Raw genomic sequence first — 22,422 nt, 5'->3', positions numbered from 1 at the left:
AACGCCTTCAAAAGCGATCAACATTTAGTTGAGACTGATACTGAGGAATGAACTGCTGACTCACATGAATCAATTCATTGGTTAAAAAAATGGTCAGGCCATTTGTTTATCTGATAACTTAACATTCTAGATCATCAAACTGATTGCACCAGTAAAAGTCTGAGATAAATAATCAAAGAATGTAACTTGGGATTTTTTTTAAATAAATTTTTCGTATGTCCTGACTCCCCAAATAAGGGCAGAGGCATGTCTAATTCCTTTCTTGTGTGTTTAATGATAATAAGTAACACCACACCATAAGCTAGGTACTGGCTTGAGTCCCTGCATGACAACCTCGTTACTGTCAGTCATCATGTGTAGCAAGGATTAGAGTCTGACCCACTGACCACATGAGAAGACTGAGTCCTTAAAGATTAAAATAACTTGGTCACAGCTACTTAGCTAATAAATATCAGTGATCACAGGTCAACCTGTCCTTTGTTGACTCCAATACCTTACGAAATTCTAGTAGGAGAGAATTTCACAAATATCTTGGGAGAAGACTAGGATCAGACTTAACCAGAATTATTCCAAACTTAATATTTAGACAGTAAGAAGATAGGGTTTTACTCCAAATAAGATAAGACCCCCTACACAACAAGATAGTATTTTCTGAAGCTCTGAAGTGTGGGAATCAAATGACAAGGTAAATTTTTGCATCTCACTACTATAATAAACCACATATATTTATTAAAAAAGACCACTTTGATATCATGAACCGTGAGGAGGATAAAAGAAACTAAAAATGTAACTTTACTTTCCTTACAATAAAATCAACATCAATTAATGTTAGATAAAACTCCTAGAATGTGTACAATGTGAAACTGACAATTTTTCAGAATGTCAGTATAGTCAGAACCAAGATCCCTTTCCCATTTTACTATAATATGAATTTGTTGACCTATAGGTCATTTTTATTTTAAAATTCAGTGTGTTGATGATTATGTACTCTTATTCTAGGAATGAAATCTCAAATTCCAACTACGAACATGCCTAATTGCACTAAACACTTATTTTTAGGAAAATCATCTTATTTGCCTGCCCTCTGTTTTGTGATTTTATCAGGATATAATCATTTCATCACTGTGATTAATTCTTTCTTTTGAAGACTCATATGTAGATGCATTGAGCATGTAAATATTATACCTATAATACCTATAAACAGTCTGATATTTCATGGGGCAGTGGGTGGGGGAAGATAGAGTAACAACACTTAGTACAAAATGTTCAATATTAGAGGCCCACGTACAGTGTCTTATAATGAAAACAAAATGCACAATGAAATTATTTTGTTACCTTTTTGTTGTTTTCATGTTCAAGGTCATCTGAAGCCTAAATTAGAGAAAGATAAAAATAATTTACTTCTCTAAAGGGCAAAATTCCAAATTTACTAGCCATACATATGTAGATATTTAAATAAATTCATGTACACTTGTTATTCTATTTATTTGTTAAGATGGGAAATTACTGGTAACATAAAGCCATAGATAAAGTGAGAACTGAAAAGATATCATGGCATAGCCCTCTTTCACACCATAAAAGCTCATCTTAATGCTTATCTCCCTTCTCTGTTGATAGTCTTTGCCTATTTTGATGCTTCCTTATGGTAATTTAGTACATGATTTAGTGATGGGGCTTGGGAAATAATCGATGTGGCCACCTCCTCTGGTATGTAAATGGTCACTCTTCAGCTATTCAACACTCATGTCTTGTGTTGATAAAGGCAGCATAAAGGTAAGCGCTGAGTCTCAGTAGGCATCTATTAGTCTGAAAGTAGCTGCAATTCTCTATATTGGAAAAGGTAGGGGTAATGGCAGTATTCCCTTGGCTTTGTTCGGCAGACAAATTTGCTTCCATTTTCTTAGCACCTAAGGCATACACCTACCCGCATCTTCATCCTCTGTCTTAATGATCAAGTATCGCTGCTCCCATCAAAGACCACACCCTCACATCACCATGATCCCACCCACGTCCAGGAATTCATTTATCACTCCAGATTCATTCATCCTAAAAATAATACTCCCTGGACTCCTTGGGTTCCTTTTAGCCACCAGCTCCCCTTTATAGCAAAACTGCCCAAACGTATAGTGTCTCCTCACTCACATCTGTCTGCTACAGGGGCCCCAATCTCCCCACTGAAACTCCTTTTTTCAAGGTCGCCAATGACTCCTAGGCCAATGACTCTTGCATCTTCTTACTCAATCACTCAATAGTATTAAAAAAATCAACCACTTTGCCAGGGGATAGCAGGTGGGGGAAATGAGATGTTGATCAAAGGGTACAAACTTCCAGTTATAAGAGGAATAAGTTCCAGGGCTCTCGTGTACAGCATGGTGACTACAGTTAGGAAGACTGTATTGTATACTGGAAAGGTGCTAAGAGAGCAGATCTCAAATGTTCTCAGTGCGCACACACACACACACACACACACACATCACTACCCCACACACAAAGGTAATTATGTGAGGCTACACTGCCCCATTTCTTTAAACTTTTTCAGTGGCTTCACATTTCACTTAAATTAACATTTGAGTTTCTCACCGTGCCCCCGTCACATCCTTCATTCTCTAGTTCCCACCTGCCTGTCTAATCTCATCTTGTTTCACTCGACCTCTCACTCAACCCACTCTGTTCACCCTGCCTTTGTTGTTGCTACTGCTGTGGTCCCTCTCTGGGCAAAGCAACACCTCTATTCCTGTGCATGGCCAGTTCCTCTTTATCCTTTGGGTTCTCATCTCCTTGTTTTATTCTCTCCGCCTCTTTTTTTTTCCATCTGAGCACTCATTCCTAGTTTTGTAATAGCACCTATCACAAATTGTAATCATATAAATGACTGTTTACTTGTCTGTTGTCTGTTTCCAACCCCCTTCCAATAAACTCCCATCAGCCTATCAGCTCCATGAGGGCAGAAGCCAAGTGTGTTTTGACCCTTCTGGGTTGTTATGGCCTAGAAAGTGCCGGACACATAGTGGGTACACAGTTACTATTTTTTTGGCTGAATGGTTGGATGGATGGAAATATTTTTAGGCTTATTCTACATTAAGAGGGAGATGAGATATCAACGAGTAGGACTGGTTTTCTAATGAGGGCTTGCTGGGGTGATCGGGGTCATTTTCCTGAGATTTGAATAGGTTAACCTTTGCTGCTGGGGTGCTGCTGTTTTCTCCCTGCTCACCTATAATAATGCAATAAATTACAACATCTGAAGGACATGGGCCAAAGAGGTAGGGGTCAACACTGGGCATGACTAATGAGTCACTTAAATGTCCTTTCTAACTTAGTATTGTGCATGCCTCGAGGTCCGGTATTGATTGTGGCCACCCAATTGAGAAGGGGAATTACAGGCTACTTATTCTCTTGTGGCTCTCACATTTCTGAAATGCTATAACTAACAGCTGCTACCTCTTGCAAGTCATGAAAGCAAAGGGAACCAAGACTCTGACCTTCTTAACACTATTGGCAATAGCTTCCTTTTGACCCAAGTCGTCCGCAGAAAGTTCATTTCCATATTTGTATTCAGGGTGAGCTTCCTCCTCTTGCTCAGCTGTGGGAAAGACAAAAGGAAAATCCATGAAGCCAACTTACCACCAAGGGGTCAGGCCTCCTCTATAATCTTGGGTAAAATATAAGCACTTTTAGAGAGGAAGGAAGCTAAACGAAAATGGGAACATTTAAATAAGCAATTTTTTTTCAAATAAAACTCTCACTAAACTCTTACCTACTCAAGGTCAAGGAACATATCTTGCTACTTCTCCTGCATCTAGCATGACTTTTTAAATTGAATATAGCTGATTTACATTGTGTTAGTTTCAGGTGTATAGCAAAGTGATTCGTTATATATATATATTTTTTCTGATTATTTTCCATTATAGGTTATTACAAGATATCAAATATTGTTCTTGTGTTATACAGTAAATCATTGTTAGCATGGTTTTTACATGATTGATGCCGAACAAATTTTTCTTAAGTGAATGATTACTTCCATTGCAGTATACTAACCTTAAAAATTAAAGCCTCAAACACCTCAGGAAGATCTGTGACTCATAACAGGGTATTTTGATCCTCTATGACACCCAGAGAAAAAAAAAAGATACAAGAGAAGGAAAGTACATTTGATAATTATGAAAAAGAGTCAAAAATGTCCACTTGAATTTTATGGGCATAATGACTTGTGGTCGGGAGTGGTGTGATATAAAAAAGATAGAGCTTGGAAGGACTTACTGCTCCCGTAAATCATTTGCCAAATCTGGCTGCTGTTTAAAAGACTCTGAAATCATTCCTTGGGCTCATGGTGGGAAGGGAGCAGGAAGTGGGTGCTAAATCAAGCTGGTGACCCAGGAGCCTGGCCTGGCTATATAGGGAGGCACAGATGCCACCACCCGGCCCACCAGTCCAGGAAATGACAAGAACCCTGGTATCCACCCAAGGCTGTAGGTGGAAAAAGGATTGCCCGTTGGAAAATTAGGCACATGCTGGTGTGAGATCTGTATTCCCATGATGCCCGTCCTGCAGGGGCTCCCAGGAATTTGCCTAAAAACTAGCCAGGATCAGGAGATACCCACAGGCCACAGGACAAGGCCAACACAAATCCACATTGTCACTATACTGGGCATGAGGGACCTTTACTATTAAAAAAAACAGTGAAAATATTTCTGAGGGAGGTGTACAGACCCATAAGAATTAGACATTTTTTGTTTTAAGTACGTTTAAAAGGTGGAAAGGAGAATTCAAGAACAGGAGTAAATGAAAAACTTTCACCGATTCTAAGGTGTATTTTTCCCCGCGTTGTAATATATCTAATATGGCAATGTATCCTTTAATCGATGGCATTTTATGATTCACTGGAAGCAGTTTTTTTTCTTAGTCAATAAAATCGTAGTGCCTTTCAACTGATGGTGTCTTAGATTCAGAATTTTAGATTGCTTTTTGCAAAGTGCTATTCCAGGGAAGGGATAAAGGTAAGGGAAACGAGTCAGACATCCTCCTCTTCTGGAACTGATATTCTGATGAGGGGGTATTCTGGAGGCAGATGATTTTTTTTTAAAGTAGGTCATATAGGCCTTGGGCAAGAAAAAAGGATTTGAGAAGCTGAAAGAGGTCTTAAAAGAATCTAGTCCAGTGTCTTCACTTTAAAGGAAATAGATTCACAGATATGATTTGACTTGTCTGAGGTCACAGAGTTAGAATATGAACCTAGATTTCTCAGGCTTCTTAGCCCAATGCTCTTAATGTGACACTGGGTTTTCATGACCTACAGCCTGTAACCAAGATTTTGAAAGCTCCCACCATCACTAATGAATTTCAATTTTATATCTAGTCTAACCTGCCTAGCCAGATATAAACTACTTGAATTTCCAGGCGTATACCCCATAGAAGGGGGAGAGACTTAGTAACTGCTTTAAAAGGGTTGTATGACTAAAGGTTAGCATCTCCTGAGTGTGTATGTATGCATAGACACACCCACAACCACACACACTGTTGCTATTCCCCACTGTTTGTCTGAATCTACATCGAGCCTAATGACTGGGCACACACTTCCACTGACTGAGAGCCTTTTCTATTTTCTACAGCCTCCAGGCAGGCCTGCCCTCTTGAACTATGCTTGGTTTCCTCTTGCCTGCTGTGTTGAAGTACTTAAATGAGAGATTCTAGTCATTCAGGTATAGTAGGATCATACTGTGATAGCAGGGTAATTACAGCCAAGTGGTTGACCAGAGCTGAAGTCAAGTATGACTGAGGAAACGTGAGACTCACATATGTAACTGGTATAGCAGAAACCTCTATGGCCTTAGAGAGAAATTTAGGTGCATATGAACCCATATATTTCCGTTAGATCAATCAAAATTTTATCTCAAACTTTTTTGGAATAACACGGGAATCACTAGAGGCAAATTTATTTTGTCTATAGGAATAATTAGCATTTGCATAAAAGTTGGGAAAGTACCCTTAAGGACAGTAAATGGAATCCTGCTGACCCCTCATTTTAGATTAATGTGCGTGTGTTCAGGAAACTTCACATTTTTGACTCACATCATTTATATTTTTTCTCCTTTTTATAAAGAAAAATATTTTTACCAATGATTTTGCATATTTATGTTCTCTTTATGTTCCTATACGTTAGAAGGACAATGTTGTAAGGTACAGAAGGTCTTGACCCTGGACTCAATTCTGGGATTGAATCATAGTGGCATTGCTCACCAGCTGTGGGATTGCATGTAACATATGTTACCACTCTAAGCTTCAGTTTCCTCATCTGAAAAATTAGTATAATAATACCTACTTCTTTGGCTGCATAAAGATTAGATGAGGAATTGATGTAAAGTACCTAATCCACAGTTGGTACAAAAATCATAGTTATTATTATTATGATTTTTCTTAATGTATTCCATTATTCTGCAATTTGTTTTACTGGATTAGAGTACCTAGTAACACCTTACATGTGTTTGACTATCATCTATGAAACTTAACCTAAGTTAAGGGACAGTTTTTATATAATATTCAGACTTTCAAATTTTAGAAGTTTTTTTTTTTTTTAAACATCTTTATTGAAGTATAATTGCTTTACAATGGTGTGTTACTTTCTGCTTTATAACAAAGTGAATCAGTTATACATATACATATGTTCCCATATCTCTTCCCTCTTGCATCTCCCTCCCTCCCACCCTCCCTATCCCACCCCTCTAGGTGGTCACAAAGCACCGAGCTGATCTCCCTGTGCTATGCGGCTGCTTCCCACTAGCTATCTATTTTACATTTGGTAGTGTATATATGTCCATGACACTCTCTCACCCTGTCACATCTCACCCCTCCCCCTCCCCATATCCTCAAGTCCATTCTCTAGTAGGTCTGTGTCTTTATTCCCGTCTTGCCACTAGGTTCTTCATGACCTTATTTTTTCTCTTAGATTCCATATATATGTGATAGCATACTGTATTTGTTTTTCTCTTTCTGACTTACTTCACTCTGTATGACAGACTCTAACTCCATCCACCTCACTACAAATACCTCCATTTCATTTCTTTTTATGGCTGAGTAATATTCCATTGTATATATGTGCCACATCTTCTTTATCCATTCATCTGATGATGGACACTTAGGTTGCTTCCATGTCCTGGCTATTGTAAATAGAGCTGCAATGAATATTTTGGTACATGACTCTTTTTGAATTATGGTTTTCTCAGGGTATATGCCCAGTAGTGGGATTGCTGGGTCGTATGGTAGTTCTATTTTTAGTTTTTTAAGGAACCTCCATACTGTTCTCCATAGTGGCTGTATCAATTTACATTCCCACCAACAGTGCAAGAGTGTTCCCTTTTCTCCACACCCTCTCCAGCATTTATTGTTTCTTGATTTTTGATGATGGCCATTCTGACCGGTGTGAGATGATACCTCATTGTAGTTTTGATTTGTATTTCTCTAATGATTAATGATGTTGAGCATTCTTTCATGTGTCTGTTGGCAATCTGTGTATCTTCTTTGGAGAAATGTCTATTTAGGTCTTCTGCCCATTTTTGGATTGCGTTGTTCGTTTTTTTGTTATTGAGCTGCATGAGCTGCTTGTAAATTTTGGAGATTAATCCTTTGTCAGTTGCTTCATTTGCAAATATTTTCTCCCATTCTGAGGGTTGTCTTTTGGTCTTGTTTATGGTTTCCTTTGCTGTGCAAAAGCTTTTAAGTTTCATTAGGTCCCATTTGTTTATTTGTGTTTTTATTTCCATTTCTCTAGGACCTGGGTCAAAAAGGATCTTGCTGTGATTTATGTCATAGAGTGTTCTGCCTATGTTTTCCTCTAAGAGTTTGATAGTGTCTGGCCTTACATTTAGGTCTTTAATCCACTTTGAGTTTATTTTTGTGTATGGTGTCAGGGAGTGTTCTAATTTCATACTTTTACATGTACCTGTCCAATTTTCCCAGCACCACTTATTGAAGAGGCTGTCTTTTCTCCACTGTATATGCTTGCCTCCTTTATCAAAGATAAGGTGACCATATGTGCGTGGGTTCATCTCTGGGCTTTCTATCCTGTTCCATTGATCTATATTTCTGTTTTTGTGCCAGTACCAAACTGTCTTGATTACTGTAGCTTTGTAATATAGTCTGAAGTCAGGGAGCCTGATTCCTCCAGCTCCATTTTTCGTTCTCAAGATTGCTTTGGCTATTCGGGGTCTTTTGTGTTTCCATACAAATTGTGAAATTTTTTGTTCTAGTTCTGTGAAAAATGCCAGTGGTAGTTTGATAGGGATTGCATTGAATCTGTAGATTGCTTTGGGTAGTAGAGTCATTTTCACAATGTTGATTCTTCCCATCCAAGAACATGGTATATCTCTCCATCTATTTGTATCATCTTTAATTTCTTTCATCAGTGTCCTATAATTTTCTGCATACAGGTCTTTTGTCTCCTTAGGTAGGTTTATTCCTAGATATTTTATTCTTTTTGTTGCAATGGTAAACGGGAGTGTTTTCTTAATTTCACTTTCAGATTTTTCATCATTAGTATATAGGAATGCAAGAGATTTCTGTGCATTAATTTTGTATCCTGCTACTTTACCAAATTCATTGATTAGCTCTAGTAGTTTTCTGGTAGCATCTTTAGGATTCTCTATGTATAATATCATGTCATCTGCAAACAGTGACAGCTTTACTTCTTCTTTTCCAATTTGTATTCCTTTTATTTCTTTTTCTTCTCTGATTGCTGTGGCTAACACTTCCAAAACTATGTTGAATAATAGTGGTGAGAGTGGGCAACCTTGTCTTGTTCCTGATCTTAGTGGAAATTGTTTCAGTTTTTCACCATTGAGGACAATGTTGGCTGTGGGTTTGTCATATATGGCCTTTATTATGTTGAGGAAAGTTCCCTCTATGCCTACTTTCTGCAGGACTTTTATCATAAATGGGTGTTGAATTTTGTCAAAAGCTTTCTCTGCATCTATTGAGATGATCATATGGTTTTTCTCCTTCAATTTGTTAATATGATGTATCACGTTGATTGATTTGCGTATATTGAAGAATCCTTGCATTCCTGGAATAAACCCCACTTGATCATGGTGTATAATCCTTTTAATGTGCTGTTGGATTCTGTTTGCTAGTATTTTGTTGAGGATTTTTGCATCTATGTTCATCAGTGATATTGGCCTGTAGTTTTCTTTCTTTGTGACATCTTTGTCTGGTTTTGGTATCAGGGTGATGGTGGCCTTGTAGAATGAGTTGGGGAGTGTTCCTCCCTCTGCAATATTTTGGAAGAGTTTGAGAAGGATAGGTGTTAGCTCTTCTCTAAATGTTTGATAGAATTCGCCTGTGAAGCCATCTGGTCCTGGGCTTTTGTTTGTTGGAAGATTTTTAATCACCATTTCAATTTCAGTGCTTGTGATTGGTCTGTTCATATTTTCTATTTCTTCCTGGTTCAGTCTCGGCAGGTTGTGCATTTCTAAGAATCTGTCCATTTCTTCCAGGTTGTCCATTTTATTGGCATAGAGTTGCTTGTAGTAATCTCTCATGATCGTTTGTATTTCTGCAGTGTCAGAAGTATTTTATTGATCTTTTGAAATACTGGGTTGGCCAAATTTCCATAGGATGTTATGGAAAAACCTGAACAAACTTCTTGGCCAACTCAGTATATTCCTTTCAAGGTTTTATTCTTAAATCTTGTTTGGGTTTATTATTTGCAAAAAATGTGAAATAATATAATAAGCAATGTGGCAGACTGTATTTTCCAAAGACAGCTGCAATAATATCAGCTTCCCACTGATTCTTCTACAATGTGATCTTGCCGCTCACCCACCCCCTGGAATGTGGGTGGGCCCTAACTAAGACTGCTTGGATGAATAAAATATAGAGGAAGTGATGATATGCCAGTTCCAAGCACAGCTCTTAAACAGTTTAGCAGCTTCTGTTTTCTGCCTGTTGGAGCACTGTCAAGGATGCTCTGTCAAGGAGCTTGGCCACCATGCTGTGAAAAGCCCAAGCCACGTGGGGAGGCCACATGGGCGTGCTTGTGTCAGCTGAGCTCCCAACAGCCAGCCAGCATCAACCCTCAGCCACGAGTGAGCCATCTCAGACACCTGGCCCAGTGGAACCTTCGGATGACTCTAGCCCCCGATGTCATCTGCCGGCAACCACATGAGAAACCAAAGGGAGAGCCCTCAACCTGAGCCCAGGTGACCCACAGAACTAGGAGAGATAATAATAAAGTGTTTTGGGGTGGTTTGTTACACAGTAATAGATAACAACAACAGGCATTGATTAAATACTGCCAGGTATCTCTGGCCTCCCAGACCCTCCCTGACGTATAAAACATATGGAAGTAAGTCATGTTCCTAGGCAACATAAATCATTCATAAAGTCTCTTCCATAGTCAGGAGTCTTTATTAAGGGGTTGTGAATACGATTAGTTGATTCTCACAGCTTTTAGGTTTTTATCTATAATGTCAAACTTTCCTAAAATCTACTCTTCTATTTCAGATGTTTATATGAAAAACAGAGTTTCTACAAGTGTTTCTAAATTACTTAGCCCCAAGGCACTATCTAAATTCAAGGCACTAACCAACAGACACTCAATGCATGTCCAAACTATTCTGTTAATCAACTCTCATGTCATTTTGTTAATCAATTCTCATGATACATAATGAACAAATAATTTTCTAAAAACATTCCAAACCTTTCAAATGACCCATGTAAAACCAAAGATTATGGTTGTGGCTATATGGCCAAAGTAAAAATAGAAGCTAATAACAAATATTAAAATATTTTGAGCAAGGCTGCCTTTGCAAAAATTATCTACCTGTAAATATAGATATAGATATAGGCAATTCTGGTGAGCTGGTTATTTGAAGGGATTTGAACTTGAAAGTTTAATTCTGGCTTTGAGTTTCTAGTTCACTATAAGTGCACACAAACCAAGCATTTACTGAGGGTCTCTATCCAGGTTCCTTCCCTTTTAACTCGCCTTACAGCTGTCATCAGTTAACAGCACTGATGTTCAGGTTTTGTTTATGGGAAAGAACTGTAGAAATGTTCTTTTTTATTCCAAGCCCGGCCTTCTACAGCAAGTGCTTCAAGGATTCTCTGGCTGTGAATTTCTGCTGAGTAGCTGAATGCACAGCAGGAAAGGAGATGACTAAGCTACTAAAATCTAGTGTGCAGGTAAATTCTAAGTCATACTATTTGGAAAAATACCTCAAAATACCAAAAGATTGGGCCTCCCTGGTGGTGCAGTGGTTGAGAATCCGCCTGCCAATGCAGGGGACACGGGTTCGATCCCTGGTCCGGGAAGATCCCACATGCCGCGGAGCAACTAAGACCGTGCACCACAACTACTGAGCCTGTGCTCTAGAGCCCGCGAGCCACAACTACTGAGCCCACGCGCTGCAACTACTGAAGCCCGCGTGCCTAGAGCCCGTGCTCCACAACAAGAGACACCACCACAATGAGAAGCCCGCGCACCGCAATGAAGAGTAGCCCCCGCTCACTGCAACTAGAGAAAGCCCCGCGCGCAGCAACAAAGACCCAACACAGCCAAAAATAAATAAATAAAATAAATAAATTTATAAAAAAAAAAAATACCAAAAGATTAAGGTTGGTACATGTACCTGACTATTAGGAATTAGAATGTTGTGCTATATAAAAGGGTCCATTGAGACAAATTCATGTTTTTCTTATTTTAAAAAGTATTTTTTTGTGATGTGTAAATTTAAAAAAACCAACTCACCGCTTTCTATTTCCTCTTCATTGTCATCCTCTAAGATGTTCACTGGGGCAGCGGATTCTCCTGCTTCCATCATACTTTTCAAAGCTTCAAGCTGTTCTGTTATTAAAAATAAACAAGAAGGAGATGGAGACAGGTGTTGGATCACTTATAAAATAGGCTTGAAGATCAACATGGAGAAGGAAATGAAAAGGGAAGGGAAACCTATTGTCGAGGCTCCTGAGGCTCAGCCACGGCCACTGTCTCCCCAGTCCTGGTGGCCTTGAGTCCTTAAGGCAAGTACAACAACCCTATTATCTATACACACTGAGCCACTATTGGAACGTGAGGGAAATGCCCCATATCCTGGTCACCAGGTTGAGAAGTCACAGCTCAGTCCCTGTGAAGGATTTGAAGCTTGATAACAAAAGCCCAGAATTTGGAGCATCTGGCACAGACCAAGGTTTATGGACTGTTATGGTGAAGTGACAGAATAGAGACTGAAAAAGCTTCAGGAAAAAATATTTTTCTTTTATTAGTTGTGAACACATATAAAAGACGCCTAACAGCCAGCATTAAGAACATTGTTGGGGGGCTTCCCTGGTGGCGCCATGGTTAAGAATCTGCCTGCCAATGCAGGGGACACGGGTTTGAGCCCTGGTCCAGGAAGATCCCACATGCCGCGGAGCAGCTAGGCCCGTGCGCCACAACTACTGAGCCCGCGTGCTGCAACTACTGAAGCCCACGCACCTAGAGCCCATGCTCCTCGACAAGAGAAGCCACCGCAATGAGAAGCCCAAGCACTGCAATGAAGAATAGCCCCTGCTCGCCGCAACTAGAGAAAGCCCGAGCGCAGCAACAAAGACCCAACACAGTCAAAAATAAAAAATAAAAATAATAAAAAAAAAGAATATCGCTGGGAAACAGGCACTCTTCATATATTATAGTGAGGGTATAAACCGGTACAACTTTTCTGAAAGTCAGTATAACAAGATACATATGATATAAAATGTGTACATGCTTTGGCCAACCAACTCTAATTGTACCAAGGAGAAGGCTGCATGAATGTACAAAATGAACATCCAAACATGTTTACCATTGTTGTTTTCATAGCAATGAAAATCCATCAACTTGGATCTGGTTAAATTACACTATATGCCATATAATAAATTCTGTACAGTGTTTCATACACTAGAATCAAAAAAAAATTTTATACATAAGAATTAAAATTAGTATGTAGATTTATATCCTACTGGATATGAGTATACTTCATTGGTTGAATTAAAAATGACTAAAAATCAGTATATTTAACATGATCCCAGTTTTGTTAAAAATGCGTGTATATGTTAAAAGTGTACATGTGTACATGTGTCTCTAATATGTGTATATGTGTGTAAAATATATAATTTAGTGCTATTTTATTATTTTATTATATTTTTCTTTGCTGTTTTCATTTTCCTATAGCATTATTGCTTTTGCAATAAAAATAAACTGGAGCTAATATAGTTAGAAATTTTTAATTTAGAATAACCAAGGGGAAAACCACAATGTAATCATACCAGTATTTGATGCTATTCATTCACTGAACTAAGAGATTTGTTGGAAGAAAATATTTTCAACGAAAATGTTCTGGGAAAACACAGTGGGGGCAATGTCTAGATAAAATCATCTTCCCCCCGCCCCCGACCACACACACATTCACACTTGCGTATTACCTAGGAACCCTAGATATGTATATATCACAGGGAAAAGTGCAAAGGGAAGCTTTTAAAGAAGGCTTTAGAGTGTATAAAATGATAAAGTGCTAGTTCCTTATATCTTGACAAATTCTAAAATGCTTCTTTCGCTTTCTTCTCATCTTTCCTTGGGACTCCTCCAAATTGTGATCTATGAATATATGAATATGTTTTCCCGCTGCAGGAAGGGGTTGATGTGGAACCTAAACTTGAATAAAAATGTGGCAACTTTGCTCTGCACAGTATATAGAACATCACCACTAGACCTGCTTCCTCCCCAATCCGTGGTGTTAAAGTATATTTCATTCTAGATAGCTGAATTGTCTCAACATGCAACATATGTATGCTTCTGCCATAGATGAGCGTATTTGACTTACTTTTTTCAACCTCAGGTTTCAGCCGTTTATTTTTGATGAGTATTTTTCTTTTGAGGTCATTTGGGGATGGCAAGGGCCTGCCTGGTTCCAGCTGGAGACAAAGAGAAAAGGCTGAATTCATGACAGGGTCGTACTTCTCCCTTCTCATTCCCAGCCCAGAATGAGCAGAAGGCCTGAGAGTTACACAACCAACATCCACTAGATGGCAGTCTGCACAGTTTTACACTTTCATTCCGCAACCCAAACTAGCCCGAGCTTTGCCTTACACTAAGGCAGCAAACTTGGCATCCACAGGGTCTCTAGAGGTTTGCAGAGCTGCTCCACCTTCCCCAGGGAGTGGGGTCTGACCTACAGTGGTCTTGGGGAAAGGGGTCCAGCTCAACCCCAGACCTTGCCCCCTTTAAGTACCTGGTAAAGTACAAGAGGTGATGGGGTCAGCTGGGATCAGAGGTGCCCTCCCAGGCAAAGTCAAGAGGCTCCCTGAGCCCCCCACAAGTGTTGGGCTATACAGTAAGCTGGTCTACTCAGTAGGGTGATCCATCTTCAATGCTGGGGACTGTGGCTTTGTGGGTTCAATAAGAGAATTAAGAAGGAAGTGGTCCTAATTATTGAAATCTGACCTCTACTATGGTTTCACTGGCTTGGATTAATGTCTGCAAAGGGGATGTTCCTTTATTCGATTACTTCTGATCCACAGAACCGTGTTATATCCAGTCATCCATTCCCCATCCCCCCACCATCCATGTATATACCCAGCTACCCTTCCACGTGTCCACTCATTTTCCAAACTAATTTTTATACTATTTGTACACACAAGGCACTGTGCCTTCCTATGTCAGTCCTGACTCAAATGAAACCCTCTGCCGAAATTCTGCTCCCTTTGGGAAGCCTGCTGTAACCAGTCCACTCCCAGTGATCTCTTTTGCACCTGGATATTGGCAATAAATATTCACCACACTATAGGCCATCTTTTTTTAGTTACAGTTTTACATTTGTATCCTGTGCCCTCCTTCCAGGACTGAAAGTTCTGCAGTTCAGATCTTAATCTCATTTATATTGCCTATACTTCCCATAACCTCTCATGTATGTGCACATCACAAAGAATGCAGAGATCTTTCCGTAAAAGCCAGCACCTTAGTCTAACAAAGAAAATAAAACAAACAAAGGGCCTAAGTAAAAAATAAAATAAATCAGCGATGTTTCTTAGTTTAGGTTCCCTTAGTTTAGAATCAGTCTGAGACAAAGGGGAAAGCACCAGTAATTTATTTGGGGGGCAGCTCCAGGGAACTCCAGCAGAGGAGTAGGAAAGTGAGAAAAAGAAGACAGGCAGCCAATGAAGGGTGTGCTAGTAGGCAAGCTGTCACTGCGGACGGAAGCATGATCCCGCTGGGGAACTTGGGGGGAAAGTGGGGACCACATGCCTGGAGTCATCCCTCCTGAGGAATGAGGAAACACGGGGCGGGGGGTGGTAATTCTCTGGTACTTCTGGCCTGACTTTCCAGTGTGGGCAGAGCTCCAGGGACCAGAGCGTCCCCCCAGGCAGCAGCTGCAGGTGCTGGCGGTGGAGATCAGGCCGGTGTGCAGGGAAGCAGGAAGCGCTGCCAGGATGTGGACGGGGGCCCTGCAGCCAAAGCTTCAGCAGGCTGCAAATATCCTCCTATATTTTTTTCAGTTCCCAAAGATGTACTTCTGCAAAACTCACTGTTAAACTACCTGATGTGTTCCCAGGTAGCACAGAGCACCTTCCCCCTTTAGTCATGGTGATGTTCTATTGCTGCTTCATGCTACCGTGTTTGGGCCTATCAGCTGCTCGTCAACAGTGGGGCAAAATATTTCACTACTGTAGAGTGTTTCATACTTTCACTCCAGTAGCTTTCTTGTTACTCCCAACATCTTGTGAGAGTGGATCTTAATGACTTGGGGGTTATGGATCCTGGTAAAAATCTGATGAACTCTCTGGAATGACTGTATACAAAACAGCAAACTGTATACAATTAGAATGAGTTCACAGACCCCATAAAGCCTATCTATGGGGAACAGGTTAAAAATTCTTTGTTTGATGAAGGAATTAGTAGGTGTAAAAGTGAAGCTTAAAAACTTGCATATAACATTGCCCAAGAGTTTATTTTGGACTCAGGAGCTTGAACTTCAGGCTTCTGTGACTTGATCCAGGGAACTTCCTATAGCAACAGGTTCCCGTGGGTGCTGAACCCTGGCTGCACATTTGATTTACCTGGAGAGCATTTAAAAAACACCACGATCCGGCTGACCTTGCATCAATTTCAGAATCTCTGAGTGGGGCTGTGGCAGAGGTATGTTTCACGGTTCCCCCAGGTGATTCTAACCTGTCACTGAACTTGAGAATGATCACCAACTCTAGACTCCTGGCCAGTGCACACTTTGTGAAATTTTAGGATAGAGGTCTCAGAAGCCATAAAGACCTCATGATCTTCTGAATTAAACTGAGCCAGATGTTTACTTTGTGCCTCTCTCTACACACCCCTCTGAAGCACAATGGAAGCTTCCCATACCACCGAATTGAAATACACATGAAGATCTTTAACATTAGTCCTCCAGAACTACTTGACCCTTCAGAAATGAATTTCAAAACAAATCCATTCATGTTGGAAATATGGTTTGCTAAAAATACATACTGGATGTGATTCAAGTGCTTGTTTCAACAGGAGATCTCCAAATAGATCTTCGCAATATTTGGACATCTTGTACTGTTGATATTTGCTAGAGGGAAAGAACCGACATTTGTAAATTCAAACATCCATTAACTGTCCAGAATAAGAATAAGAAACATCCATTCCTAGTGATTAAAAACTCCCACTCTGAAAAATGTTTGATTGTCCTCTTGATGCTAATGGGTTAACCGGTGTAGTTTAAAAAGAAGTCTATTCTGCCCCCAAACTAAGAGCTGGTAAGCAGAATAAAAAGTGTCTTTCAAGTTCATCAAGTCTGACTACAAACATACTGCCAAGTCTTCCAACTCAACGGAACTTTGAGCAAGGTGTCCTGCTCTCTGACCTTTTGTTTAGAGGAAGCATTTCTAAAACACATTAACATGACTTTTTTTTTTTTTTCTTTTTTGGAAGTGTTGAGAGGTAGTTGTTTGAGTTTCTTCTCTTTTTTTTCCCCCATAAGACTATATGTACTTACCACTTCACAAAAGAAACTATTCGGTTATTCAAAAAGATGTAGAGCAGGGGTGGGGAATGGGGATTAGGAAACAACACTTAGAGACTTGGAGTAGAATGAATCATTATACCTGCAGTGATTTTCAAAGGAGAGAATTACAGGATATTCAGACGTGACAAATGCAGTTTCCTTGATGGCTTGAATAACATCCTTTAAAGATAAAGAGTGTTAATGAGAGAGGAGAGAAAAAAAATTAAGATACCTGAAACCAATTGGAGACTATTAATTTGAGCTTTTCAGAAAGTCAGTTTTGGCAATTAAGACCTGGAGGACCCATTTACTGCTACAGACTGAGTTCCCTGTGGTTAGACCCAGGCACAGTTCATGGTTAATGACAGTTTTTTTCAAAGCTACTTTTACTTCTCCAAAATTAGGGTGCTAGTAACTGACAAGACATTTCACCTAAATGGCAGTGCAGTTCCTTGCTCTTTAATCTGCCAAGATGGGTTCAGAGCTCACCTTTCTCACTGAGGAGCAGGTGAGCTTTCTGCAGAGAGATTTTCACAGCGGACCCCTCTCCTTCCCCTCTTGCCTCGAGGAGAAATGTGTTGGTAAAAACCTCAGGACTGTTAAAAGATTTTATTGACTTTCCTCTGCCTTTTGGCACCAGAGTTGGGCTACATTTCATTAATTCAATGAAGACTCCTGTGAATCGATGTGACATTTGCAATATCCCTTGTTTTGTATCACCCTGGTAGTTAACCATGGGGCAAGTCCCATCATTCTGTTAGTTGAGAAAATATTTGACAATAGCTATCTAGGGAAGTCCATTGGAAAGAATAATGGCCTAGGCTAGACAATCTTGGAGTATTTTACTGAACATTCTTATGGCTCAGGTGGTCCTTTAGCTATTCTTGCTTGAAGTTTCTTCTCAGGCGAAAATGTCTTGAGTCACTTCCCAAGTGACCTTGATTATCCACTTGAGTTGACCTAGAATTACTCCTTTAGGAGAATCTTGGCTCTGCCCATCGTTTCTTCTTTGCTCACCTCCAAGCTGAGAGGGAAGAACCTCCTTTTGAGCGTAAGCTTCCCTATTAGGCTCTTTAATTCTATAAAAAAAGATGTCAACACTTGCTGTCAGTTTGGTGGCTATGCAAACTCATGGCTTCCCACTTCAACATACTCTTGGTACTTCTCAGGAAATGTAATCTTGAATTCATTGGTGTTCAAAACTCACCAACATCTTGGCTAAGAGAAGTGATATGCATGGAGGGTCAAGGGTCTAGGGTCTAGGTGTCTGTTTTTAAAAACACTCCCGGTGGGACTTCCCTGGTGGCGCAGTGGTTAAGAATCTGCCTGCCAATGCAAGAGACACAGGTTCGATCCCTGGTCCGGGAAGATCCCACATGCCACGGAGCAGCTAAGCCCGTGCACCGCAACTACTGAGCCTGTGCTCTAGAGCCTGTGAGCCACAACTACTGAAGCCCACGTGCCTAGAGACTGTGCTCTGCAACAAAAGAACCCACCGCAATGAGAAGCCTGTGCACCGCAACAAAGAGTAGCCCCCACTCGCTGCAACTAGAGAAAGCCTGCACGTAGCAACGAAGAACCAACGCAGCCAAAAATAAGTAAATAAAATAAATAAATCTATTAAAAAACAAAACAAAACAACCCCAGTGATTTTCCACATGTTGGCAGAGTTGAGAACCATTGATCCAGAGGCTGAAATAACTCTCCTGAGTTATACGAAACTGACAGAGGTTGACGTACTTGACATATTGTCCAACCACAGAATTTCATTTTTTCACTTGTCTTTTGGCAGGACATCACTGGAGCATATTGAGGAACTTGCTAAGAAAGCAACCTTCAAATTGTACATAGAGATCACCAAAAGGCCATGACTGAAATCCAATTTATAAAAGTGTAGATTACATTCTGTGAGGATCTTGCAGGGGGCGACTTCTATCTGGTGTCAGTACTGGGAATAACTGTGCTTCTCTGGACTAACTACTCTGTATGTATTTTACAAATTCTGTGAATTATCATGTTTCTCTCCTTGCACTGAATTCAAAAAAGTTTGGAGCCCAATTTGTGGTATGGCTTGAAAGTTTATAGGATTTCTTGACAAGCATTCATAAAACTCTAATCTCACTATCTTACTTTCTTACCCATATAGGCACTATTTATAATCTATTTTATTTCCTGTATTCTATTTATCTTTTTATTCCACTTTGAAAGTCCTTCAGAAAAAATGCAAAGTAAGTAAGCACAAAAATAGATAAGAAAATGAAAGACTGTTTTTAAAGTAAGTGGAACAAGGGAGGTTCTGCCAGAGAAATCTCATTATATGGCACCGTCACCATTTGAAAGCAGAAAAAGTAGCATGAAGGAAATATTAAGTGGAGAAAACATTTTTCTTGACTTTCTCTGAAAAACTGGAAGAAAGGAATATAAAGGTAAGATGCTTGAGAAGACGAATAATTTGTTTTCTCCACTCCATCTCTCTGTTTCCACAATAGTTTGGAAAAGGCAACGGTGAGGTAATTTTAAAACTTACCTTGGAACCCTCCTACACTGTGGTTGGGAATGTAAACTGGTGCAGTCACTATGGAAAACAGTATGGAGGTTCCTTAAAAAGCTAAAAATAGAGCTACCATATTATCCAGCAATGCCACTCCTGGGTATATATCCGGAAAAAAACTCCAATTCAAAAAGATACATGCACCCCAATGTTCATAGCAGCACTATTAACAATAACCAAGACATGGAAGCACCTAAATGTCAATCGACAGAGAAATGGATAAAGAAGATGTGGTACATATATACACAATGGAATACTACTCAGCCATAAAAAAGAATGAAATCACACCATTTACAGCAACATGGATGGACCTAGAGATTGTCATACTGAGTGAAGTAGGTCAGAAAGAGCAAGACAAATACCATATGATATCACTTATATGTGGAATCTAAAATATGACACAAATGAACTTATTTATGAAACAGTTTTTCTATGTCTGTGAGACTGTTTCTAACAGTTACCAAAGGGGAAAGGGGGTGGGGAGGGATAAATTAGGAGGTTGGAACTAGCAGATATAAACTACTATATATAAAATAAACAACAAGGTCCTACTGTATGGCACAGGGAACTATATTTGATATCCTATAATAAACCATAATGCAAAAGAATATGAAAAAGAATATGTATATATATGTATAACTGAATCACTTTGCTGTACAGCAGAAACTAATACAACATTGTAAATCAACTACACTTCAATGAAAAAAAACAAAACACTTACCTTAAAGAGGATATCTGTGCACATTGCTTTTCCATGAGTTATTATTGGTTCTTGGTCCTCACCTTTTCCATCCCAACAGTCAAGTTCAACACATCTAGGAACATTGTGATTTACCAATATTGAACCTTTACAATAAAATAGTGTGTGTACAAATGAAAAGACATCAGAATACATTGTTTTCTATAGAAGTAGAAAATGGAATGAAGGAAGTAACACGATTATTTTTTGGAGGATGCAGGTTAAAATCGCACCAGGTTGGTGTCATCAAAAAGGGACTGTCGGAGATTAAGAGAGACAAGAAATGTAACAAGCAGTGAGGTTCTGGATGAAATCCTAGTTGTGACAAAGCTGTAATAAAGGACAATTTGGGGACAACTGGGAAAATTTAGATATGGGCTGGGTTTTAGAGGATGTTAAAGAATACTGTAAAAATTTTGTAGGTAGGATGATGTTACTTTGGCCATAAATTAAAATGTTCTCATTGTTTCAGTGACTCATATTTAAGAAACAGCTGTAGTGATGTAGTTAAAGTCTTTTAACATATTTCCATACACACAGAAAATAGTGAGTTGAAAAATTAAGTATTGGTCATCGACAATCAAGAAAACTATCATAATGTAACTACATTTCTTATTTTTCACTTTCAGCATTTTCACCATATTTTAAACCTCAAATATTTTCCAATTTCTGTAAAATTAAATCCATTTAAAATAATCTTTATTGTCTGAGAATGAAATTTTAGAACTCTGAACATTAAGTAAAGCTAAATTTGCAAGTGCCTAGGCCCAACAGGAAACTTAGCATGACTTCTTAAAATATGCTATTTTTTTGGTAATGTTGGGGGAATATTTTAAATTTACAGTAAAAAAACATCTTTTGACCCATAGGAGGACTCTAGACCTTTCTGGAACAGATACCAATTTTCCTTTCTCAAGGTTAAATGGCCATCGTAATCCATTAAAGAGAAAGACAAATGTCCTTTTCACTCTGAATGCTACTTCCTATTTTTCAGAGAAAACTAAATTCAATTGAGGAGCATCAGATCCAAAGAAGAAACAGTGTCTTGAGTTTCTGACCTGCAACCAGCCAGGAGGACCTGTCTGTACATTTCTACCGAAGACTTCCCACCAAACTGTCTGCCAGTGAGATAGGTGTTGTGGGAAGAGCTGATGAAGTAGTGAGCCAGAGGGTGGTCCATTTCTTGGTAAAGCTCTAGGCGATCTAGGAAGACTGGGGCATTTTCATCTGACATCAGGTATCTGCAAAACCCATCACTTGATATTTGGCCTGGGGGGAAAAGGAATATCACGGTAGACTTATGGCTCTGAAGATACACATCTCATGTTTTATTCATGACATTTGAGGCAACTTAAACAGGAGGAGTAAAAACTTCTTCATAGTCTCTTTCCCAAGAACCTTCGTCTTTCAGAACTTGAACGAAGTACCCGCGTTTCATAAGTAATCTAATGCTTTCCACAAATAGGAGGCATCTGCTTTCACATCCATGATGGCAAAACACTCAGTTCCCTAAGTTCAAAAGTGCAGCACCAGGAGCCAGACTGGAGAAGGGATGAGTGGCCTCTCTGGATTCAAATAATTCCATTTTCCTATTTCATCTAAAAAATAGGATATGGGACCAGTGAGATGAGTATTCAGTGGTCATTGAAACGTGATCCCAAGAGCCACCACTCATCTCAGTCACACCTTTGTGACATGGGACAGGGCCGGTGTCAATATTTCTGCATCTTCTCCTACCCTGTCAACCATCAACAGCTTCAGCTTCTTGTATTTACTTAAGCATTTCCAAGTTACAAGCTGGTTTCAAGCTTACAGAAAAGTACAGATAATAGCAGGATAAACAGCCATGGATCTACACCACAGCCTTGTTAGATCTTAACCTTTTCCTTTATTTGCTTTACATTTTTTAAAGAAATGCATAATTACAGACGCCCATGAAGCACCCTGTGTGTCCCACCTCAATTCCATTCAATTCCATCTTTTTATTCCTAGGTAGACAGCCAATAATCTAGTTTTTGTGTTTAACATTCCCAAAATGGTTCTGTAACTTTATATGCATTTATCCAAAAAATAGGTAGTTTTGACTATTTTAAAATTTATATAAAAGTTACCCCATTATTTGCATTTTC

At 39.4% G+C, this 22,422-nt stretch overlaps 1 protein-coding gene across 1 annotated transcript in view; it reads right to left on the bottom strand.

Moving 5' to 3' along the window:
• PLCB4 (phospholipase C beta 4) overlaps window positions 1–22,422 on the bottom strand; it is a 172,980-nt gene that overhangs the window by 64,358 nt on the left and 86,200 nt on the right. The window contains exons 12-19 of the mRNA XM_061210021.1: window positions 21,352–21,562; window positions 20,276–20,369; window positions 17,104–17,183; window positions 16,484–16,568; window positions 13,830–13,920; window positions 11,741–11,836; window positions 3,483–3,583; window positions 1,336–1,371 (exon numbers count right to left, since the gene is read on the bottom strand). Of these exons, the coding sequence (XP_061066004.1) occupies window positions 1,336–1,371; window positions 3,483–3,583; window positions 11,741–11,836; window positions 13,830–13,920; window positions 16,484–16,568; window positions 17,104–17,183; window positions 20,276–20,369; window positions 21,352–21,562 (794 nt within the window). The remainder of the gene's footprint in view (window positions 1–1,335; window positions 1,372–3,482; window positions 3,584–11,740; window positions 11,837–13,829; window positions 13,921–16,483; window positions 16,569–17,103; window positions 17,184–20,275; window positions 20,370–21,351; window positions 21,563–22,422) is intronic.

This window comes from Eubalaena glacialis, chromosome 13 (genome assembly GCF_028564815.1).
Source record: "Eubalaena glacialis isolate mEubGla1 chromosome 13, mEubGla1.1.hap2.+ XY, whole genome shotgun sequence".
NCBI lineage: Eukaryota > Metazoa > Chordata > Mammalia > Artiodactyla > Balaenidae > Eubalaena > Eubalaena glacialis.
This window is presented reverse-complemented; position numbering and strand designations above follow the sequence as displayed.